Source organism: Bufo bufo, chromosome 6, assembly GCF_905171765.1.
Source record: "Bufo bufo chromosome 6, aBufBuf1.1, whole genome shotgun sequence".
Classification (NCBI taxonomy): Eukaryota; Metazoa; Chordata; class Amphibia; order Anura; family Bufonidae; genus Bufo; species Bufo bufo.
The window spans coordinates 15,629,220-15,655,637 of NC_053394.1; the positions used below are offsets into that span (position 1 = coordinate 15,629,220).

General features: G+C 46.5%; 1 protein-coding gene across 2 annotated transcripts in view; it reads left to right on the forward strand.

The window, feature by feature from the left end:
• The window catches only part of SORCS1 (sortilin related VPS10 domain containing receptor 1), a 647,341-nt gene that overhangs the window by 372,552 nt on the left and 248,371 nt on the right, over positions 1-26,418 (forward strand). For both annotated transcript variants that reach the window (XM_040436033.1, XM_040436034.1), the window contains exons 4-5: positions 502-660; positions 1,206-1,279. In XM_040436033.1, the coding sequence (XP_040291967.1) occupies positions 502-660; positions 1,206-1,279 (233 nt within the window). The remainder of the gene's footprint in view (positions 1-501; positions 661-1,205; positions 1,280-26,418) is intronic.

Genomic DNA, 26,418 nt, shown 5'->3' on the forward strand with positions numbered 1-26,418 from the left:
CGCCGATCAGCTGTTTGAGAAGGCACAGGAGCTCCCACCTAGGCAAAGCTACCAGTACGCTGCGGCGCTACCACGCGCTGGTGGGCGGGGGTCCCCAGGTGTCGGACTCCCACTGATCAAATAGGTCATCAATGTTAACGTTTCAGAAAACCCCTTTACGTTTCCTAATGTAGACAGATGCAAAGGAGCATGACTGCGAGATCAGACTACAGGGGGTCAGCTTGTAGTCTGTTACCATGGAGACACATAAGACTGCACAGGAGCTGCATACATTGAACGCTAAGACAATTTTATTTTGGGGGAGCGATAAAAAATGGTGTCCGTATCATTTAAAGGGGTTGATCACAGCCGACAACCATGACTGCATTCCCTGATAATCTGGACCCCCTCCAATGAGAAGCTGTGACAAGGAGATGGGGCTCCGAAGTAGTGGCCCCTGTGCGTTCAGTTTCCTCGTAGCCATGGCATTACCTCTCATCTTCTTCTTCCTCCCTCCTGCAGATCATGCTCCTGACCGACCCAGAGATCGAGAGTAGTCTTATGATCAGCTCGGATGAAGGGGCCACCTATCAGAAATACAGACTCAACTTCTTCATCCAGAGCCTGCTGTTTCATCCCAAGCAAGAGGACTGGATCCTGGCCTACAGCCAAGACCAGAAGGTAATGGAGTCCATAAAGAATCTTGAAGGAAAGTGCTGATCTTGTAGGAGGTCGCAGATTTAAAGGGGGTTTTCACGAGGATAGGCCCCCATTGTGTGATAGGTGCGGGTCCCACCTCTGTCCAAACCCAGCTTGCAAAGTGACAGAGGGTTAATAGTGGGGTCAGGTGTGAGGTCCAGGACATGCACCAGAGCAGACGGTGTCTCCTTCTGGGGGATATCTCACATTCCTGCATTAAATCCCATTCTTATGAATGGACACAGTGCAATGCTCCATTTCACCTGTGGTGGCGCTGCAGTGGAGTTGATCGCTTGCTGCCAGGTTTCCCCACTAATCACTTCTGATCACTGAGGATCTCAGCATCAGGACGCCATATGATTATCTCTGGGGGGGGGGAATTTTTCTTAAAGGGGATGATCTGGTTCTTTAAGGGACACCAGATAGACTTTCTTGAGTCTCGGAGGATCTAGAACTGCCCCCCTACTATGGTGAGTGTTACCTCCAAGGCCATTTATAACTCATTTCTTATGTTTGTCTCCCCCCAGTTGTACAGCTCCTCAGAGTTCGGAAGACGTTGGCTGCTGCTCAGTGAATCGGTGGCACCAAATCGGTTTTACTGGTAAGATTTCAGGTCACCGCGACCAGCGCTGATCCTCAGATGGACAATGTGATCACACAGAGGTCTGCATCTATAGAGATGGACACTGACCATCACACACACCGGGCGTCACAATGGTCTCCAGTCTCAGACTACAAGCCTGTGTGATGATGATGGCAGCAGAACGGAGCAGAACCCACAATGTGAAGGATGGATCCTGCTCCACAGCAAGGACTGCTGGGAAATGTAGTTCTCTAGTGATGTATTTTGGCTGGACGGTTCTGGCAGGGTAATACCTAGATGTCTCCTATTATATAATCTAGCCAAATTCAGTCACACTCACGAAATTGCTTGCATCCCCCATTTAATCATTTTGGAGCTTCTATTCCTCTATTATTCCTATTAGAACCATTTCTCTATTATTCCTATTAGAACTTTATGAATGAAATGCCAGCATGTCTGCAATGAAGGCCGGTCTGCATGTTACCAGTTGTGGGCGTGTCCCTGTACTGGCAGCACTGAATGGATAGTGTCAGGTTGTGCAGGGGCACACCCCCAAGTGGTAACACCCAGGTGGACCTTTATTGGTAACTCATTCATAAACTTCTAATAGGAATAATAGAAGAATAGCACAGTATAGACATAAGAATTGAAGCCCCGGAATTGTTATTTCATGAGAAATAAGTGGTTACTAAAACATGTCAGGAGAGGCAGTGGGTCCTCTTTGCCCCCTTCCGTCATAAGAAGCCAGCAATGTTATAAATGACATATTCTACTTAGGGGCCCCAGTGGGGATAATACCACTCAGGGGCCCCACTAAATGGTTGAGTCATGGATGGTGGATTAGTAATGTTACTAATCTGCGGTTCTGGTCCTCGTACAGAGTACAGTACATACAATATATTTTTATGCCTTCTTCCAGTTGCAGGTTCTCATTCCACCAGTGCATTACCCCACCCATGAGCATCCCCCTGCAGCCACCACTAGGGGGGACTTATATTGAAGCTTCCCCCGGCTGCGGCTGTATATATTTGTATTCAGTAAGCCACTGAGCTCCCCCTAGTGGCGGCTGCAGACAGGGGGAATTGTATCACTTAACTATGATCTCCGGTGCCCAGTAAGGGGACATTTAGGAGTGCACTATTACTGGGAGGGGGCACAGTGGAGTCGCTTTGACCCTGTGTTGGGCACCATAACTAACTGGGATCACTAAGGGACACAAGTACTGAGAGAGAGGAAGCACTATAACGGAGTAGGGGGGCAATAAAAAGGTGTGATTACATTATGGACAGAACAAAGTAGGTCAAAAGAAAAATCACAGACAATAACACAATATATGCAAACATTATACACGGACTAAGCCCTCACTCTGATATGATAAAATATGAAACTCTCAGCCAATATATTTTGAGCAAAACACATCTGTGCCCACCTACCAGCGCCAAGGTGCTTTCGGTCAGGCAGGTCCTACTTGAAACCTACCTATGCCGTTGGGCATCTCCACTCAGGAGGGCAGTAAGTTGGTCCCAATACTAGAGGGGAAGGGGGGGGGGCATGATCTTATTAGATCCTACCAGCAGCTCTGTAACTCTGGCCAGCAGGGGTTTTGGACCTCTGAATCAGAGAAACTAATATTCATACAAAGTGCAGCTAATCTCCAGAGTAACCGCCGAGTGCAGCACAGACAACAACTAGATGGGCCCGGAGTGACTCCTTAAGGTTCTGGTAGGTTGTCACAAGGATCTAGAGCCATGCTGACTGCAGTGCATCGCACAGCTGCTGGAGGGGGCATGGGGGAAAGGGGGTCCATGGAGCGAACACGACCAGCGAGGTGGTCCCACAGATGCTCAATTGGGTTCAAGTCTGGGGAACTAGGGGCCAGGGTAGTACTTGTAAGTCTTGGCCATGCTCTTCCAACCAATGCCGTACATTTTTAGCCATGTGACATCTCGCATTGTCTTTCTTGAAGATCTCATCAGCTCCAGGGGAGACAGCATTTATGGGTGTATGTGATCTACTGTACAAGGATGGATTCATACCCAAATTGTCCCCCACCAACTTGTGTTCTTCCAGCAATGGTTGCAGGGAATTTCTTCTCTGATGTTTTTCGCCTGATACGCCAACGTCCATCCGTTCCATGAAGCAGAAAACATGCCTCATCCGAGCAGACGACCCTTTACCAATCAGCGGAGGTCCAATTCCGATATTGCTGCGAGAATTAAAGCCTTTTCTGCCAATGCAGCTTGGTTATCAGAGGAGCAGTGACTGTCCATCTGCTCTGGAGCCCCAGACGCAGTAGGGTTCACTGTGCTGTTGTGTTAGACACATGTCTGGTAGCCCCCTGGTCATTGAGCTGCTCCATGTAGCATCAGTCCGCTCTTGCGCACCTTTATAGCCGACATTCACCTTTCACATCAATAATACGTGGTGCTCCGCAGTCTCATGTCACTTATTCACAATGACGCCATTTATCCATTCACGATACACTTTCACCACAGCAGCACGAGAACAGATCACACTGCACAGGTTCAGAAATACCGCCATCCTGGGCCCGACAGCCAATAATCATCCCTTTTTACAACTCTAATAAATTCTCCCCTTTTACTCATGAAAGCAATGAAGGATATGTGTACAGACAGCCTATCACACACCTTATATACCCACCGAGGGATATGTGTGCAGACAGCCTATCACACATTATATACCCACCGAGGAATATGTGTGCAGACAGCCTATCACACCTTATATACCCACCGAGGGATATGTGTGCAGACAGCCTATCACACACCTTATATACCCACCGAGGGATATGTGTGCAGACAGCCTATCACACACCTTATATACCCACCGAGGAATATGTGTGCAGACAGCCTATCACACACCTTATATACCCACCGAGGGATATGTGTGCAGACAGCCTATCGCACCTTATATACCCACCGAGGAATATGTGTGCAGACAGACTATCACACACCTTATATACCCACCGAGGAATATGTGTGTAGACAGACTATCACACACCTTATATACCCACCGAGGAATATGTGTGCAGACAGACTATCACACACCTTATATACCCACCTAGGGATATGTGTGCAGACAGCCTATCACACCTTATATACCTACCAAGGAATATGTGTGCAGACAGCCTACCACACACCTTATATACCTACCAAGGAATATGTGTGCAGACAGCCTATCACACACCTTATATACCTACCGAGGAATATGTGTGCAGACAGACTATCACACACCTTATATACCCACCGAGGGATATGTGTGCAGACAGCCTATCACACACCTTATATACCTACCGAGGAATATGTGTGCAGACAGCCTATCACACACCTTATATACCCACCGAGGAATATGTGTGCAGACAGACTATCACACACCTTATATACTTACCGTCGAATATGTGTGCAGACAGACTATCACACACCTTATATACCTACCGAGGCATATGTGTGCAGACAGCCTATTACACCTTATATACCCACAGAGGGATATGTGTGCAGAAAGCCTATAACACCTTATATACCCACCGAGGGATATGTGTGCAGACAGCCTATTACACCCTATATACCTACCGAGGCATATGTGTGCAGACAGCCTATTACACCCTATATACCTACCGAGGCATATGTGTGCAGACAGCCTATTACACCTTATATACCTACCAAGGGATATGTGTGCAGACAGCCTATCACACACCTTATATACCCACAGAGGGATATGTGTGCAGACAGCCTATCACCCCTTATATACCACCGAGGGATATGTGTGCAGACAGCCTATCACACACTTTATATACCCACAGAGGGATATGTGTGCAGACAGCCCATCACACCTTATATACCCACCGAGGTATACGTGTGCAGACAGCCTATCACACCCCTTATATACCCACCAAGGGATATGTGTGTAGACAGCCTATCACACCCCTTATATACCCACCGAGGCATATGTGTGCAGACAGCCTATTACACCTTATATACCTACAAAGGGATATGTGTGCAGACAGCCTATCACACACCTTATATACCCACAGAGGGATACGTGTGCAGACAGCCTATCACACCTTATATACCCACCGAGGGATATGTGTGCAGAAAGCCTATCACACCTTATATACCCACCGAGGGATATGTGTGCAGACAGCCTATCACCCCTTATATACCACCGAGGGATATGTGTGCAGACAGCCTATCACACACTTTATATACCCACAGAGGGATATGTGTGCAGACAGCCCATCACACCTTATATACCCACCGAGGGATATGTGTGCAGACAGCCTATCACCCCTTATATACCACCGAGGGATATGTGTGCAGACAGCCTATCACACACTTTATATACCCACAGAGGGATATGTGTGCAGACAGCCCATCACACCTTATATACCCACCGAGGTATACGTGTGCAGAGAGCCTATCACACCTTATATACCCACTGAGCCAGCTCAGCACACGTGACTTCCTTCATGAGCTACACGCTGCCTACGTCGAAAGTAAGAAGTTGTCATAATAAAGGGACTTTAAAAAATTACTGTAGGGTGGAAGTTTGGTTTTAATAACCAGACGTAGTGAAATTATTGTATTTGGCTCCACGCACAAGTTTGCAGTATCTGAGTAATAAATATGGGGTAACTATGCGTAGATTTCCCCAGAGTCCTCATACAAAACATATGGTTTATTGGTCCCGGGTCTCGGATCCGCAGGCTTATGTGACTTTAGGGGATCCATTTACTAATTATAAAAGCTTTTAGATTATGAATCCAATATAAAATGAGAAAAAGCTGAGTATTCATGTCATTGTTTACCAGAACTCGAGGCCGTAACGACGAGCGGCACGGGCAGCCCCTAATTAATGTACAATGCAAGTCAATGTGAGCATTGTGCCGGAGCAGGGAAGTGTGCTTGTTACGGGCAGCCCATTGATTTACATTGTGTGAACTTTGCATCCAGGAAAATGGAAACATATGTAACATTGTTGCTGGGGATGAACAAAGTTCTCACCCACGGGTTGTAATTATGGAAATATTCCTTAAGAAATGAGCAGCGTCTACTTTCTCCATGAAGAAGGGAAAATGTTCTGTCGTAAAAAAAAAAAAAGTTCTCGACCGCGTGGTTCTAATTGGGCAGCGCCTCGAGTGGCGTGAAAATATCAATGTAATGCAGTGCACCGAATCCTGGGAGGTCAGGACGCGTTTGATCTATGTAATCCGCCCCAATGTTTCTGCAAAGCTCGGGATTGATCTCTGCTCATACACTGGCGTTGGATTTTGACATTGAGGTCACCGCTAGAACAGATATTGGAGGCAACCAACCGAAAGCTTCACAGGAACACAAATAATGCAAAGATGTTCTGCCAGGGATAGGATATCGGGATATGCAGATGTAGCAGTGCTGAAGTGGTAACTTAGTTATAACACGGCTACTCATCTCTGCCCGATGCAGCATTGATCTTCTGCGGGTGCTGCTCCCATGCTTTCACCCACCAGTCTCATTAGGTTGCGGTAGTAATGGGCGCACTCTAATGGAGTTGGGACCAGTGCCATATGTAAAGGGGTTATCCCATCATAACAACATATCACCTATCCACTGTAATTGATCAGTAGTGATCCGACTGCTGGGGCCCCCACCTGATAACATTTGGGGTCCCCGAGTGAATTGAGGGATGGTCGCTCCATTCATGCGCCGTCCTTGGCTTCTTCGTTGATTTGAATGAAGCAGTGGCGCGCATGTGTTACCATCGCTCCATTCACTCCAGGGACTCGAGGACCTCTGTTCTCATCATTGGTGGGCTTCTCAGCAGTTGGACCTCACTGATGTAATCTGACACTAGCAGCACTGATATTGTCAGACTGTGCAGGGCCTTCCGCCCCCAACTTATAAAACCTTCATGAAAGACTGCTAGCAATTCATTAATAGACTTCTAGTGGGAATAATAGAAGAATGGCACAACATAAAGTCATAAGAATACATGCTCCAGAATTAGTAATTAGTAAAACAGACATGTCAGGAGAAATCACTGCGGTGTTATCCAGGGAGGAGGAAGCCTGACTAATCTTTTTGGTGCTCATATAATTCTAAATGGGCAAATTCATGGGGTGTTCCCATCGGGGGATATTTATCATAGATGTCCAATAGGTGCAGCCCCCCCCCCCCCCCTCCCTTTGGGACACACTCCTGTCTCAAGAACGGGACCTCAGTGAAGCCCTCAAGTGGGGCCCTTATTTAAATTTGAACCCTTTAACAATAGCATGGTATATATTTGAGATAGAACTGGCCAACACAGGAATGGTAGATCAATAGGGTGGTGGAGACCCCAAGACATTTCCCCTGTGCCCTCCCAATAGTCCAGCCCCGCACACTCAGCTGATCACCTTCTATTGGCCTGCAAGTAAATCTGCAAAACCATCTTCGCTCCAGTGCACCAAAAAGACAGCTGCAAAGACAAACTCAGCTCTGCAAAACCGCCGCATGAACGTCTAAATCTAACGACTGTGAATATTGCACCGGGAAGCCGAAGAGCCATTCATCTGCTGGAACAAAAGCTATAAGAGAACTTCTAAAACTTTTGTAGTGCAAGAGTTTTTTTTCTTGTACAACTTGTGAAATCCCCCGAGCGCGGTTCTCGTCCAGACGTTAAGTCAGTTCTCTGTATTTGTAGGACGGTTCGATTTCCCCGAGCAGCAACATGTACCTTATGACAGAAGAGTGCAGCTTCTAAGTGCAGCGTTCAGCGGAATAATGTTGTTCGGCGCAGAAGATTTATGGCCGCAGATTCGCACCAATGCAGATATTTGCAGAAGATAAATGCCTCAATACAAATAGCAGCTATAATTGAATTACAAAGCCATTATCATGTGTGCCGGAGAGCGGCGGTATGGCGGTATTTTGACAAGATAATGTTTGCTAAAGTATTTCTGCTCATCCAGTAATCCTGCTGTAGGTACCTAGAAAAACATGTTCTCATTCTGCTTATTTTGTATGGGATATTACCTCTGTAGATAGTGTCAGGGACTCACTAAATGATGGCGTCTTCTACTCCTGGCTTCTCTCGTCCGATTGATTTCTGTATAATGTTTAAATTAGGAACCAATCTTTAAAGGATTTGTAAGAGATTAGGAAACATAGCTACCCGTTCTCCAAAAACAGCTTCACCATGTGCCTATAGTTCTCTTGAATGGGGATGACCTGCAGTACCAGTCATAGCCACATGAACAGGGGAGGCGCTGTTTGTTGTAGACCAATCATTTTTCTGACCTCATACAACCCTATTAAAGTATAAATGTAACACAACACCAGTGCTAAGTCCTAGATCAAATGTACAAAGACCACCAGGCACCGCCAGACTAAGACCACTGAGACCACTCCACTGTATTACAACCAGCAGGGACTGCCATATTAAGACTACTTCTCTGAGCTGAGACCACCAGGCACTGCTCTAGTGAGATTACCATACTGCAAAACAATCACCAGGCACTGCCGTACTAAGAATACCAAAATGTAACTGTCCTACTGAGACTACCTCTCTGTACTAAGACCACCAGGCACTGCCCTACTGAGACTACCTCTCTGTACTAAGACCACCAAGCACTGCCCTACTGAGACTACCTCTATGTACTAAGACCACCAGGCACTGCGCTACTGAGACTACCTCTCCGTACTAAAACCACCAGGCACTGCTCTACTGAGACTACCTCACTGTACTAAGACCACCAGGCATTGTCCTACTGAGACTACCTCTCTGTACTAAGACCACCAGGCACTGTCCTACTAAGATTACCTCTCTGTACTAAGACCACCAGGCAGTGCGCTACTGAGACTACCTCTCTGTATTAAGACCACCAGGCACTGCCCTACTGACACTACCTCTCTGTACTAAGACCACCAGGCAGTGCGCTACTGAGACTACCTCTCCATATTAAGACCACCAGGCACTGCCCTACTGAGACTACCTCTCTGTACTAAGACCACCGGGAACTGCGCTACTGAGACTACCTCTCTGTACTAAGACCACCAGGCACTGCCCTACTGAGACTACCTCTCTGTACTAAGACCACCAGGCACTGCGCTACTGAGACTACCTCTCTGTACTAAGACCACCAGGCACTGCGCTACTGAGACTACCTCTCTGTACTAAGACCACCAGGCACTGCCCTACTGAGACTACCTCTCTGTACTAAGACCACCAGGCACTGCCCTACTGAGACTACCTCTATGTACTAAGACCACCAGGCACTGCCCTACTGAGACTACCTCTCCGTACTAAGACCACCAGGCACTGCGCTACTGAGACTAACTCTCTGTACTAAGACCACCAGGCATTGTCCTACTGAGACTACCTCTCTGTACTAAGACCACAAGGCACTGCCCTACTAAGACTACCTCTCTGTACTAAGACCACCAGGCACTGCCCTACTAAGACTACCTCTCTGTACTAAGACCACCAGGCACTGCCCTACTGAGACTAACTCTCTGTACTAAGACCACCAGGCACTGCCCTACTAAGACTACTTCTCTGTACTAAGACCACCAGGCACTGCCCTACTGAGACTACCTCTCTGTACTAAGACCACCAGGCACTGGGCTACTGAGACTACCTCTCTGTACTAAGACCACCAGGCACTGCCCTACTAAGACTACCTCTCTGTACTAAGACCACCAGGCACTGCGCTACTGAGACTACCTCTCTGTACTAAGACCACCAGGCACTGCGCTACTGAGACTACCTCTCCGTACTAAGACCACCAGGCACTGTCCTACTGAGACTACCTCTCCGTACTAAGACCACCAGGCACTGTCCTACTGAGACTACCTCTCTGTACTAAGACCACCAGGTACTGCCCTACTGAAACTACCTCTCTGTACTAAGACCACCAGGCACTGCCCTACTGAGACTACCTCTCTGCACTGCCCTACTGAGACTACCTCTCTGTACTAAGACCACCAGGCACTGCCCTACTGAGACTATCTCTCTGTACTAAGACCACCAGGCACTGCGCTACTGAGACTACCTCTCTGTACTAAGACCACCAGGCACTGCCCTACTGAGACTACCTCTCTGTACTAAGACCACCAAGCACTGCCCTACTGAGACTACCTCTATGTACTAAGACCACCAGGCACTGCGCTACTGAGACTACCTCTCCGTACTAAAACCACCAGGCACTGCTCTACTGAGACTACCTCACTGTACTAAGACCACCAGGCATTGTCCTACTGAGACTACCTCTCTGTACTAAGACCACCAGGCACTGTCCTACTAAGATTACCTCTCTGTACTAAGACCACCAGGCAGTGCGCTACTGAGACTACCTCTCTGTATTAAGACCACCAGGCACTGCCCTACTGACACTACCTCTCTGTACTAAGACCACCAGGCAGTGCGCTACTGAGACTACCTCTCCGTATTAAGACCACCAGGCACTGCCCTACTGAGACTATCTCTCTGTACTAAGACCACCGGGAACTGCGCTACTGAGACTACCTCTCTGTACTAAGACCACCAGGCACTGCCCTACTAAGACTACCTCTCTGTACTAAGACCACCAGGCACTGCGCTACTGAGACTACCTCTCTGTACTAAGACCACCAGGCACTGCGCTACTGAGACTACCTCTCTGTACTAAGACCACCAGGCACTGTCCTACTGAGACTACCTCTCTGTACTAAGACCACCAGGCACTGCCCTACTGAAACTACCTCTCTGTACTAAGACCACCAAGCACTGCCCTACTGAGACTACCTCTCTGCACTGCCCTACTGAGACTACCTCTCTGTACTAAGACCACCAGGCACTGCCCTACTGAGACTACCTCTCTGTACTAAGACCACCAGGCACTGCGCTACTGAGACTACCTCTCTGTACTAAGACCACCAGGCACCGCCCTACTGAGACTACCTCTCCGTACTAAGACCACCAGGCACTGTCCTACTGAGACTACCTCTCCGTACTAAGACCACCAGGCACTGCCCTACTGAAACTACCTCTCTGTACTAAGACCACCAGGCACTGCCCTACTGAGACTACCTCTCTGCACTGCCCTACTGAGACTACCTCTCTGTACTAAGACCACCAGGCACTGCGCTACTGAGACTACCTCTCTGTACTAAGACCACCAGGCACTGTCCTACTGAGACTACCTCTCTGTACTAAGACCACCAGGCACTGCCCTACTGAGACTACCTCTCTGTACTAAGACCACCAGGCACTGCGCTACTGAGACTACCTCTCTGTACTAAGACCACCAGGCACTGCCCTACTGAGACTACCTCTCTGTACTAAGACCACCAGGCACTGCCCTACTGAGACTACCTCTATGTACTAAGACCACCAGGCACTGCCCTACTGAGACTACCTCTCTGTACTAAGACCACCAGGCACTGCCCTACTGAGACTACCTCTCTGTACCAAGACCACCAGGTACTGCCCTACTGAGACTACCTCTCTGTACTAAGACCACCAGGCACTGCCCTACTGAGACTACCTCTCTGTACTAAGACCATAAGGCACTGCCCTACTGAGACTACCTCTCCGTACTAAGACCACCAGGCACTGTCCTACTAATATTACCTCTCTGTACTAAGACCACCAGGCACTGCGCTACTGAGACTACCTCTCTGTACTAAGACCACCAGGCACTGCGCTACTGAGACTAACTCTCTGTACTAAGACCACCAGGCACTGCCCTACTGAGACTACCACTCTGTACTAAGACCACCAGGCACTGCCCTACTGAGACTACCTCTCCGTACTAAGACCACTAGGCACTGCGCTACTGAGACTACCTCTCTGTACTAAGACCACCAGGCACTGTGCTACTGAGACTAACTCTCTGTACTAAGACCACCAGGCACTGTGCTACTGACACTACCTCTCTGTACTAAGACCACCAGGCAGTGCGCTACTGAGACTACCTCTCCGTACTAAGACCACCAGGCACTGCCCTACTGAGACTACCTCTCTGTACTAAGACCACCAGGCACTGCCCTACTGAGACTACCTCTCCGTACTAAGACCACCAGGCACTGCCCTACTGAGACTACCTCTCTGTACTAAGACCACCAGGCACTGCCCTACTGAGACTACCTCTCCGTACTAAGACCACCAGGCACTGCCCTACTGAGACTACCTCTCTGTACTAAGACCACCAGGAACTGCGCTACTGAGACTACCACTCTGTACTAAGACCACCAGGCACTGCCCTACTGAGACTACCTCTCTGTACTAAGACCACCAGGCACTGCCCTACTGAGACTACCTCTCCGTACTAAGACCACCAGGCACTGCCCTACTGAGACTACCTCTCTGTACTAAGACCACCAGGAACTGCGCTACTGAGACTACCACTCTGTACTAAGACCACCAGGTACTGATGTGCTGAAACTGCTCCACTGTAACACAACCTCCAGGCACGGCCCTATTAAGGTTACCCTATTGTGGTCTCTAGTGTTGATCAAGCACTAAAGTGCTCGAGTGCTTGAGTAGAACACTTTGGGATTCTCGGGTGCTCTACAGAGCACAATGGAAGTCAATGGGAGAACCCGAGCATTAAACCAGGCACCCCCTGCTCTGAAGAGGAGAATGTGTCTGGTTCATAGGAAAAGGTCAGAAATTGATGGAAACACCACTGAAATGGTTCGGGAACAGCATGGGGAGGATGTCTGGATGGATCTTTGACTCCCAGGTCGCTGCTGGGAACGATGTTGTCCGAGTAGTACGCCATTTTTACAGACTGACAATAATACGCACAAAACCGAAGATAAAATCGATTTTTGAAGAAAAATTGTTAGGAAACATTCTTTCCTGTATATTTACTTGTATATAAAGTGCAAGTGCTGCAAAAAATCACAAGGAAGAGGCACTCCGATACAACCTGTATATCACATAAAAGAGGGCCTCATTCACATTGTGGTACAATTGTTCATGTAGTGGGACTCCTACACTCATAAAGCCTATGTACTAAGGGAAAGGGCTGCCAAAAATTACAAGGAACCGGCGCTGCAATACACCCTTTATTACACATAGAGGAAGGCATCATACACACCCTTCAAAAATTATGATTGATGGCCTGCTGGTGACCCTCCAAAACATTTGGAGCAAGGGCCTGCTGATCTGACCGTCTAAAACTTTATGTGCGAGGGCCTGCTGGAGTGCTGGTGACCCTCTAAGGCCTCTTTCACACGGGCGTCCCAGATTTTTTCCGGATGCGTCGTGTGTGCATTGCGAGAAACCCCTGTGAGTAGGTACGCAATTTCAGTCAGTTTTGACTGTGATTGTGTTCCGATGTTCAGTTTTTTCCGCTCGAGTGCAATGCGTTTTGCACGTACGTGAGAAAAAATTGAATGTGGTACTCAGACCCGAACCCGGACTTCTTCACTCAAGTTCAGGTTTGGGATCAGTGTTCTGTAGATTTTATTATTTATCCTTATAACATGGTTATAAAGGAAAATAATAGCATTCTGAATACGGAATGCTCAGTAAAATGTGGCTTGAGGGGTTAAAAAATAAATAAATAATTATCTCACCTAATTCTCTTGTTCGCGCATCCGGCATCGTCTTCTTCCTTCATAGAAGATTTTATCTTCATTCAGCAGGACCTGCAGTGCAGTCAGCGCAGGTCCTGCTGACCTGGGTGCTTACTTACTCAGACCAGTGAGCAGCAAGGACTAAGAATTGGAGCACTCTCCATAATAAAGGTATCTTAAAGGGTTATTCTGGAGGAACATCAGTGGGGTCAAGACCAGTAGTGAGGGATCGGTGAGTGGAACTGTGGCTTAGGTTTACTTATTTTTTTAACCTTTTGTGACCTTTTAAAAAAAAAAGAAACTTTAAAACCACCTCCGGACCGCCTAACGCAGATTCGCGTTCCGGAGGCGGCAGCCCTGCGCACAGTCACGCATCTACGCGTCATCTCGCGAGACGCGAGATTTCCTGTGAACGCGCGCACACAGGCGCGCGCGTTCACAGGATCGGAAGGTAAGCGAGTGGATCTCCAGCCTGCCAGCGGCGATCGTTCACTGGCAGGCTGGAGATGTGATTTTTTTAACCCCTAACAGGTATATTAGACGCTGTTTTGATAACAGCGTCTAATATACCTGCTACCTGGTCCTCTGGTGGTCCCCTTTGTTTGGATCGACCACCAGAGGACACAGGCAGCTCAGTAATATGTTGCACCAAGCACCACTACACTACACCCCCCCCCCTGTCACTTATTAACCCCTTATTCACCCTTGATCACCCTTGATCACCCCTGATCACCCCATATAGACTCCCTGATCACCCCCCTGTCATTGATTACCCCCCTGTCATTGATCACCCCCCTGTAAAGCTCCATTCAGATGTCCGCATGATTTTTACGGATCCACTGATAGATGGATCGGATCCGCAAAACGCGTACGGACGTCTGAATGGAGCCTTACAGGGGCGTGATCAATGACTGTGGTGATCACCCCATATAGACTCCCTGATCACCCCCCTGGTCATTAATTACCCCCCTGTCATTGATCACCCCCCTGTAAAGCTCAATTCAGATGTCCGCATGATTTTTACGGATCCACTGATAGATGGATCGGATCCGCAAAACGCATACGGACGTCTGAATGGAGCCTTACAGGGGCGTGATCAATGACTGTGGTGATCACCCCATATAGACTCCCTGATCACCCCCCTGTCATTGATCACCCCCCTGTCATTGATCACCCCCCTGCCATTGATCACCCCCCTGTCATTGATCACCCCTCTGTAAGGCTCCATTCAGACATTTTTTTGGCCCAAGTTAGCGGAAATTATATTTTTTTTCTTACAAAGTCTCATATTCCACTAACTTGTGTAAAAAAATAAAATCTCACATGAACTCACCATATTCCTCACGGAATCCAAATGCGTAAAATTTTTTAGACATTTATATTCCAGACTTCTTCTCACGCTTTAGGGCCCCTAGAATGCCAGGGCAGTATAAATACCCCACATGTGACCCCATTTCGGAAAGAAGACACCCCCAGGTATTCCGTGAGGGGCATATTGAGTCCATGAAAGATTGAAATTTTTGTCCCAAGTTAGCGGAAAGGGAGACTTTGTGAGAAAAAAATAAATAAAATCAATTTCCGCTAACTTGTGCCAAAAAAATAAAATTTCTATGAACTCGCCATGCCCCTCATTGAATATCTTGGGGTGTCTTCTTTCCAAAATGGGGTCACATGTGGGGTATTTATACTGCCCTGGCATTCTAGGGGCCCTAAAGCGTGAGAAGAAGTCTGGGATCCAAATGTCTAAAAATGCCCTCATAAAAGGAATGTGGGCCCCTTTGCGCATCTAGGCTGCAAAAAATTGTCACACATATGGTATCTCTGTACTCAGGAGAAGTTGGGGAATGTGTTTTGGGGTGTCATTTTACATATACCCATGCTGGGTGAGAGAAATATCTTGGCAAAAGACAACTTTTCCCATTTTTTTATACAAAGTTGGCATTTGACCAAGATATTTATCTCACCCAGCATGGGTATATGTAAAATGACACCCCAAAACACATTCCCCAACTTCTCCTGAGTATGGCGATACCACATGTGTGGCACTTTTTTGCAGCCTAGGTGGGCAAAGGGGCCCACATTCCAAAGAGCACCTTTCGGATTTCACAGGTCATTTACCTACTTACCACACATTTGGGCCCCTAGAATGCCAGGGCAGTATAACTACCCCACAAGTGACCCCATTTTGGAAAGAAGACACCCCAAGGTATTCCGTGAGGGGCATGGCGAGTTCCTAGAATTTTTTATTTTTTGTCACAAGTTAGTGGAAAATGATGATTTTTTATTTTTTATTTTTTTTCTTACAAAGTCTTATATTCCACTAACTTGTGACAAAAAATAAAAACTTCCATGAACTCACTATGCCCATCAGCGAATACCTTGGGGTGTCTTCTTTCCAAAATGGGGTCACTTGTGGGGTAGTTATACTGCCCTGGCATTCTAGGGGCCCAAATGTGTGGTAAGGAGTTTGAAATCAAATTCTGTAAAAAATGACCGGTGAAATCCGAAAGGTGCTCTTTGGAATGTGGGCCCCTTTGCCCACCTAGGCTGCAAAAAAGTGTCACACATGTGGTATCTCCGTATTCAGGAGAAGTTGGGGAATGTGTTTTGGGGTGTCATTTTACATATACCCATGCTGGGTGAGAGAAATATTTTGGCAAAAGACAACTTTTCCCATTTTTTTATACAAAGTTGGCATTTGACCAAGATATTTATCTCACCCAGCATGGGTATATGTAAAATGACACCCCAAAACACATTCCCCAACTTCTCCTGAATACGGAGATACCACATGTGTGGCACTTTTTTGCAGCCTAGGTGGGCAAAGGGGCCCATATTCCAAAGAGCACCTTTCGGATTTCACTGGTCATTTTTTACAGAATTTGATTTCAAACTCCTTACCACACATTTGGGCCCCTAGAATGCCAGGGCAGTATAACTACCCCACAAGTGACCCCATTTTGGAAAGAAGACACCCAAAGGTATTCACTGATGGGCATAGTGAGTTCATAGAACTTTTTATTTTTTGTCACAAGTTAGTGGAATATGAGACTTTGTAAGAAAAAAAAAAAATCATCATTTTCCACTAACTTGTGACAAAAAATAAAAAGTTCTATGAACTCACTATGCCCATCAGTGAATACCTTAGGGTGTCTACTTTCCGAAATGGGGTCATTTGTGGGGTGTTTGTACTGTCTGACCATTGTAGAACCTCAGGAAACATGACAGGTGCTCAGAAAGTCAGAGCTGCTTCAAAAAGCGGAAATTCACATTTTTGTACCATAGTTTGTAAACACTATAACTTTTACCCAAACCATTTTTTTTTTTACCCAAACATTTTTTTTTTTATCAAAGACATGTATAACAATAAATTTAGAGCAAAATTTATATATGGATGTCGTTTTTTTTTGCAAAATTTTACAACTGAAAGTGAAAAATGTAATTTGTTTGCAAAAAAATCGTTAAATTTCGATTAATAACAAAAAAAGTAAAAATGTCAGCAGCAATGAAATACCAACAAATGAAAGCTCTATTAGTGAGAAGAAAAGGAGGTAAAATTCATTTGGGTGGTAAGTTGCATGACCGAGCAATAAACGGTGAAAGTAGTGTAGGTTAGAAGTGTAAAAAGTGGCCTGGTCATTAAGGGTGTTTAAGCCATAGGGGCTGAGGTGGTTAAGATACTGACCAGCAAAGAGTTTTGGAATGTTTGATACAGATAAAACATCATAGTGGAAGCCCCATATGTACAAGGTGAAACCCCTGTAGTCCTGCGCTGTTGGCGCCTCCCCCAATATTTCTACTAGAGATGAGCGAAGTTTCAAAAACTTGATTCGGCTGCTTCACAGAACTTTGACAATAAATTTGATTCATTTTTCAGGAAAAATTGATTCATTACCATGAAGCACCAAGACATTTCGGATTAGTGGCAAATCAAATTTTTCATACAATTTGGATCAAATTCCACTTGGTTAACTTCGATTCGCTCAGCGTTAATTTCTAGTAAACACAAAAAAAAAATGTCTCCATTACATGGAACCTGATGGAACCTTCTTGATGGATTCTGAGGAACAGCGTAAACCTATTGATTCCTATGGTCCCAGCACACTGCGACCTGCCCTGCTGGCATAGGCTGCATATTACAGGTCGCTTTATGACTCCTGGCAGGAGATCTGCAGGATGTGAACGAGATTCAGCCTCCGCTCTAGTATTTCCAGTTTCTCTCTATTAGGAATAATTTAGAAACATTTATTTTTTTTACGTTGACAACCCAAAGAATTCTTCCACTTAAGTCAATTAAATCGCTTTTCAGCGACGAAACAACTTTGCATCTAGAAACAATGTTTTTTTTTATTTTTGCAATGAATTGCGCAGCCCTCCCCGCCCCCGTCCTGTAAGAACTTGGTATTCTACTTAAATATTCCTGTACTTAGTGCAGCCATCAAACACAAATCGGCTACTCTGCGGTGATTTTCTCTGTGGGAGATGCTTGTTCTTAGCAAAGTGCGGCGGAGATAATAGCGAATGTCTTATTAATAACGCTCGTTCCAGAGTGTGTCTGGTACAATTACCAGGATTGGGTCCCGAGACGTCTTCTCTGCCCAGGAGGATATGTGCAGGTCTTAATGCGATTCATAAGAAAGCCCAAGAATAAGATGAGATTTCTGGGCCAAGCGGCTGGGATTCTTGGTGGCGCTGTCCGCGGTCCTGAAATGCATTGATGCAATGATAGCTGGGGATTTCCACGAGACAGTTTCTTCCCTTGGATATGGCATGTTGACAGCTGTTGTATGCCCGCATAATATAAAGGGCATTCTGAGACGTGTAGTTCCACAGACGGTGTCAAAGAGCATTGCTTTACCTACCCAAACATTATTAAAATAAATGCCGCTCTTTATATCCCCTGTCCTGGATCTATGAAGTTGTTACAAAATAACTGTTAAGGATCTCCTGACACCCCGACTGGGTACCTCCGTTGATGGATGCTCCCAGTGGCTCCCGAGGACTCCAAGCACTCCGCTCGACACCGATACCACCACAGGAACCAGGAACAGGAACAGCTCTTACAAGAGCTAGGAGTAACAGCCAGGGGAGTATACACATATAGCAATCCCCACACACATGAGACGAGGCTCTATGTTAAATGTAAAACAGGATCTCTTTATTGAACACACAGCATTGACTTATATACACATGACATACTGAGGACATGACATAGCAGTCAATCCTGTACAGTTTAAACACAAAACTAACCCTATTCAACAAACACAATGGCATTGTCTGTGACGCAATTAACAAACACACTGGCATTGTCTTTGACGCAATCAACAAAATACAATTACCAAAACACATTGGGCTCTGCCTGTGATACAATTACCAAACATAATGGGCTAACTTAATCACTCACAGACAGAAAACACACATTTTTCCCAAAACACAGAAAACACCTCAAAACCCCACATATCCCCATAATGTATACATCCATGGATAGCTCTGATCTGGGTGAACAACATATCCAAAAAACACCCAGATCTGAGCAGGGGTTCCCGAATTCCATGGAAGTCACATTTGGCCGACCGCAAGCATGGCTTTCCTGCTCAAAACAGTTCCACAGATTTAAGCTGTGCGGCCAGTCTGTCTTCTCCTTCAAAGTTAGTATGGGCCATAATCCTGAGGAAAGAGGCTGGCAAACAGGCCCCTCCAAAACCCAGTGGCGAGGTTATTTTCGCCACACATCTCCACCTCCCAGGGAAGACTAACCAGATACCTGACCTCACGCCGGTCGGTACCTGAGTTAGTCTGGCAGTCCACCCGCAACCAAATACTGGACCTGTTGAATTTGGTAGCCTGTCTCTGTCCAGTGAGTCCACCAAGGTTATGTTGGTAACTGGTACTCCCGGTCTCTGTGTTGCTCCCTGGCTTGGAGTGGAGGTTGCTTTGTGGGCAATGATCAGTGGCACTCTGCCCTGGTGCCAGCACTACCACAGAAGAAGCCTGGTTGGAGTCTGGTTGTTGGAGGGGGAGACCGACTGTCTCCCCTTTGGATACCCAGCTCTGCTGCTGGAGGGGGAGACCGACTGTCTCCCCTTTGGCTAAACAGCCCTGTTGCTGGGGGACAGGACCGACTGTCCCTACCCCTTGTGCTGTAAGTGCAGAGACCACGGTCCCATCTGCACTGTTGTGAGGCTTACTGTCTCCCCCTGGTGCGTTAAGCTGCCGCTGGGGAGAGGGGGTAACGAGCTCCTCTCCCATACATACTTCCAGCCGCTGGGGAGGGCGACCGACCGCCTCCGCTCCCAATACAGTGTCCTGCTGCTGGGGAAAGGAGACTGGGCTCTCTATTCCCTGCTGGACACTCTGCCGCTGGGGGACAGGACCGACTGTCTCTGCCCCCTGTAACTCAGCCTGCCACTGGGGAATGGAGACTGGGCTCCCAATTCCCAATAAATCACATTGCCGCTGGGGGACAGGACCGACTGTCTCTTCCCCCTGTAACTCAGTCTGCCACTGGGGAATGGAGACTGGGCTCCCAATTCCCTGCAGGACTGGTGGAGAGACCTCGGTCCCATCTCCACCCCCCTGGGGTTCTTCCCAGTAAACCTCCACAATATCTTCCCAGCTGAAGAGGTCTGGCTCTGGGTCTGTCACTCTGCTCTCCTGCTGAACCTTCTCACTGGAGTGGAACAGCTGCTGGTAGCCCTGTTACAGCTCTATCTCCCGGGTCACCAGGTGGACCAGGTCCTGCTCAATCTCATGAGTGTCGTCCCAGTCATACCTGCTCTCCCTCCATTCCAAGAGATCACGGGCTTGTGTAGGGCTCCCAAACTCCAGCTCTGAAAAAGTCTCCCATAACAAGCCAGGACCATCAAACTCCTCTCCCTCTGGCTTGTCATGCTCAGCTGTGCTGGGTAGGTACTGTGCCCCATACCACCAGAGCGCCTGGTAGGCATCTTCCAGCCACAGCTCCTGCCATGCTAGGTGTTCCAATTTCTTTACCCATTCCTCCCGGGGCTGCTCTCCCAGGAAGGGCATCCGCAGGGCTACTCGCTTCTGCAACCGCTGGTCTTCCGTGGGGAGTCTCTTGTCCCGCATATACTCCACAATACCCAGTGCCTGGTACCAGATGCCTTTGCGGCCTGCATCTCGGTCATCCATGACACCCTCATCGCACTCCACTGCTGTTTCCATTCTGGTGCTGTCAGGGTCGCTGTACTAGGACATGCGTTGCCCTCAAATTGTAAAATCTATGGAATGGTGTCTCCTGTAGCTGTCCTTCTGGCTGTGGGAACGATCCCGCCGCTTGCCACCAATGTTAAGGATCTCCTGACACCCCGACTGCGTACCTCCGTTGATGGATGCTCCCAGTGCCTCCCGAGGACTCCAAGCACTCCGCTCGACACCGATACCACCACAGGAACCAGGAACAGGAACAGCTCTTACAAGAGCTAGGAGTAATAGCCAGGGGAGTATACACGTATAGCAATCCCCACACACATGAGACGAGGCTCTATGTTGAATGTAAAACAGGATCTCTTTATTGAACACACAGCATTGACTTATATACACATGACATACTGAGGACATGACATAGCAACCAATCCTGTACAGTTTAAACACAAAACTAACCCTATTCAACAAACACAATGGCATTGTCTGTGACGCAATCAACAAAATACAATTACCAAAACACATTGGACTCTGCCTGTGATACAATTACCAAACATAATGGGCTAACTTAATCACTCACAGACAGAAAACACAAATTTTTCCCAAAACACAGAAAACACCTCAAAACCCCACATATCCCCATAATGTATACATCCATGGATAGCTCTGATTTGGGTCAACAACATATCCAAAAATCACCCAGATTCGAGCAGGGGTTCCCGAATTCCATGGAAGTCACATTTGGCCGACCGCAAGCATGGCTTTCCTGCCCAAAACAGTTCCACAGATTTAAGCTGTGCGGCCGGTCTGTCTTCTCCTTCAAAATTAGTATATGGGCCATAATCCTGAGGCAAGAGGCTGGCAAACAGGCCCCTCCAAAACCCTGTGGCGAGGTTATTTTCTCCACAATAACATTTATTTTCCTGTTGAGAAAAAAAAGTTTATATCAGAAGGAAGTTTGTCTGAGTCCCCATGACAACACTTCCTGATCTTGGGCAGATCAGGGCTCTTCATGCATTGGGTCTCATTGCAACTAATCAGGACACATTTTCATTTCTGTAATGAGCCGGAAGAAGACCGAATTGTGAAGCTTTGTTAACCCCATGATAACACTGAACTGACAGAGCACCCTCCCAGGAAGTGTTATCATACGGACACCCTCCCAGGAAGTGTTATCATACGGACACCCTCCCAGGAAGTGTTATCATATGGACACCCTCCCAGATCGGCGGACTTTAGCACTGACATAGCGGTAAAGCCTTCCCATTAATACCGGTGACATCACCGGACTCACTGCTAGGGGGAAGGCTCTGCCTAGCAGTCCTCATGGAGAGCCCGGTCCGTGCGCATCTCCAGAAAAAGGCCCTGCCCTGCGCGATTTAGCACAGGGAAAGAGAGAGCATCGGAACGTGAAATGCTCCGGTGCTCGTATCGCAGGGCCTGCCCGGGTGAAAATGGGGATATGGGGAACCGCTTTAATGCAGCAATGTGACCGTCAGCTGCCGTGTATATATCCATCCTGGTGCAGGACAGGGACGATTACTATAAAGTCTAAAGGTGCATTTACACGGCCAGAGAATTGGGCATGACCGTTCCTGGGGACAATCTGGCCATGTAAATGTGTCGCCGATCATCACCCGATGAACAAGCAAAACGCTCGTTTATCGGGTGATCCCATCGCTCTTGCAGGCACCATCGAGCATGGCTTCTGGGCAGCAGATTGTGCCGTCTAAGCAGTGATCTATGATTCTGTATGAAGACGAGGGATCACGATAGCGCCCACTCATCCTCCTACTGTGAAGGAGATCGCTGCCTGTAAATGTGTCTCCTCCACTGAGCGAGAAGCTGACATCTCCTTCCCGGACAATCGGCCGCTCAGTGTAAATCCAGCTTATTGCAGATGTAGCAGCGCTGAATTTGTCATTGTGCCTTATCGCTGGACACAGAGGAAGCAGTTCAATGACACTCTCAGCTCTGCTACATCTGTATATGTGGCACAACAGTTTGCTAAATAGCAATTGAGCAAATAATATTTTGAAGATGATGTCAACTCAGATGATGAGTTTCCCGAAATAGTCCTGCTTCCAGTACAGCCTGTGCCCGCGCGTAATCATCTAGGCCTATTGTATGTGATCCCACAGAGCGCCCGGGAGGGGGGGTGTACAGGTCACTGTGATCCGAGAATTAGGAAAAAAATGGAGATTGGCAGAAAAAATATAAAGTAACAAATTCTGTAAATGACATTCTTGTTACAAGTGGAGGATGAGGATTATTGAAATGGTCAATTTCCCTCTGTACATGGTGGGGGGGGGGGGTGCCTCACCCTTTTATCTTAACTTCTTATGATCTGTTGGGATATACGAGGAGGGTTTTTTAGTTTTTTATTCATATTCAAGCAGCCCCTTTAAAAGTTAAATCTAGCTCTGCTACATCTGTATTAACGTTGAGCGGGATGTCAGTCTATTAACCCCTGGACGTCGCGGTAAAAAAGGCTGTAAATCTGTAGATAGAGCAGTTTTGGGGTTGTTACTCTTTATAGCAATGTTCCTGAAGCTGTGGCTCTCAGGGCATGATGGGAGTTGTAGTTTTACAAAAGCTGGAGACCCACAGGTTGGACATCACCGCCTTATATCATAGGGTTCTGTTTGGCTGTGTGAAAAGGCATGGGCAGATGGCAGTGCCCACTGGGCTTGGGTGGCCCTCGTGTTGGGTAGTGATGAGCGGCAGGGGTCATATTCGAATTCGCGATATTTCGCGAATATTTTGTAGAATATTCGTCGAATATTCGCGAATTCGAATATTTGCTATATTCTCAGATTTTTTTTTAACTTGAAAAATCGACAAGGCAATGATCGCGTAATATGTGAATTTTCGTAATGCTAATCAGTCATAGCACTCTATCGAATATATTCGTTTTTTAAAATATTCTGAATATTCTAAAACAAGAATATATAGCAATATAGCGAATATACGAAAAATAAACGAATATAGAGCAATTTAGCTAATATAGGGCTATAATTTTTTTTTTAATAGTTGCAATTTTTTTCCAATCTGAACTTCAGATGAGAAAAAAATAACAACTATTAGACAAAGAAGATTATAGCACTATATTAGCTAAATTGCTCTATATTCGTTTTTTCCAATATTCGCTATATATTCGCGAATTTTCTAAGTACCTATATTCGCGATAAAAATTTGCAATTCGAATATTCGTGATCAACACAAGTGTTGGGTAGACACGGGGCCCCAAACCCAACAGTTTCTTCTGCTCTAACCCCCCCCCCCCCCTTCCCTATTCTCTGTAGTTGACGGCACCTCAAGGAGAAATTTAAATTTTCGGACGTTTTCTGTCTGACCTGTTAGCGTTTTTTTTTTATGTGACCCTCTGTTGGTGTCCGGATGACTCAGCGCCAGTTCACAGATCCTGGGGATTGCAGTCGGCGCGGCCCAGCTGTGCCATCCCAGAGCCAGCTGGATCCTAGTGCAGCCGAAAGAGGCATCTGCGGCTCCTTCTGCGCCCACGTCACATACCGCCATACAGGGCTTGTACTTCACACTCTCTTAATACCCCAGATAGGAGTCTGCTGCCTGGTGCAGATACAGACTCGCCTATCCACGGATTTCTGCCTTCTCTCCTCTGGATGTTGTACGACGTCCCCTCCGGGCTGGAATATTAATCACACTGTAATCCAGACAGATGGAAGAGGCAGCTCATGCAGTCGGGGTGATGAACACATGTTCTTTCTCTCCCTTTTATGTCTCTTGTTCACTTTTTTAAAGGGAGTGAGAAATGCAGTTTGCAAAACTATTAGCACCCCTTTGCTTTCCGCTTGCAATTTGGCCTAATGCAGGCCAGTGTATTACTCCTGCCTGTAAATTCTGACCAGTGCAGAGATGTAATATGATGGTAGTGTTATCCTGCAGGGTTCTCCGTACCTTCGTGTACAGCAGTAAATGTAAAGATTCCATTTGGGTGCCGATGACCCCAATGGAAATAGATGGAAAGTGAAATGTTACATTTCTATATATAAAACTATATAAAAAAAAGTCCTGCATGGTAGAAATAAAATCATACTTATAAGAAACGCCGTATGGAATAACAGGAAACTCATGTGGCTCATACACCGCAATATCGCCATGTACACCGTGTGGGACATGACATGATGTACAGTGAACTCATAGTGTACCCACAGAGAACACCGCCCTGAAATAATACTCCCACCGTGCCCTGTACAATACATCATGGAAGTACTTACAACTCATATAATACATATAGAGAACACCATACCGAAATACAGTGAACTATACTGTACCCACACAGAACATCGCCCTGAAATAATACTCCCACCGTGCCCTATACAATACATCATGGAAGTACTTACAACTCATACAATACATATAGAGAACACCATACTGAAATACAGTGAACTATACTGTACCCACAGAGAACACCGCCCTGAAATAATACCCATACAGTACCCTATACAATACATATAGAGAACACCATACCGAAATACAGTGAACTATACTGTACCCACAGAGAACACCGTCCTGAAATAATACTCACACCGTGCCCTATACAATACATCATGGAAGTACTTACAACTCATACAATGCATATAGAGAACACCATACCGAAATACAGTGAACTATACTGTACCCACACAGAACATCGCCCTGAAATAATACTCACACCGTGCCCTGTACTATACATCATGGAAGTACTTACAACTCATACAATACATATAGAGAACACCATACCGAAATACAGGGAACTATGCTGTACACACAGAGAACACTGCCCTGAAATAATACCCATACAGTACCGTATAAAATACATCATGGAAGTACTCATACAGTACCCTCTACAATACATCATGGAAGTACTCATACAATACTCATACAATACCAGTGCCGAAAACCATAATAAAGTATAAAGATCTTGTACAGTACCCTACAAAATACATTATCAAAGTACTTTGAAGTCATGTAGTACTAGTTCAGAAAACCATAAAGAAGTATACAGAAGACATACAGTACCCCATGCAACACATGATGAAAGAACTTGTAACTCATACAGTACCGGTGCATGACACCATGGAGAGGTATGCAGAATTCATACAGTCCCCTATGCAATGCTTCGTGAAAGTAATTAGAATGCATACAGTACCATTCACAATGCTTTATGTAAGTACTTACACCGTATATAGTACTCATTATTTCAAGTAAGTACTTAGAATTCATACAATACCCTGCACAATGCCTCATGGAAGTAATTAGAACTCTTACAGTACCCATAGAGAACACCATGCTGAAGTACAATGACTGACACAGTACACACATGGAAAATGTGTCGGTACCCTTCCGTTAAAGAAAGAAAAACCCACAATAATCACTGAAATAACTGACAAAAGTAATAATAATCAGCAATGAAAATCAGACATTGATTTTGAA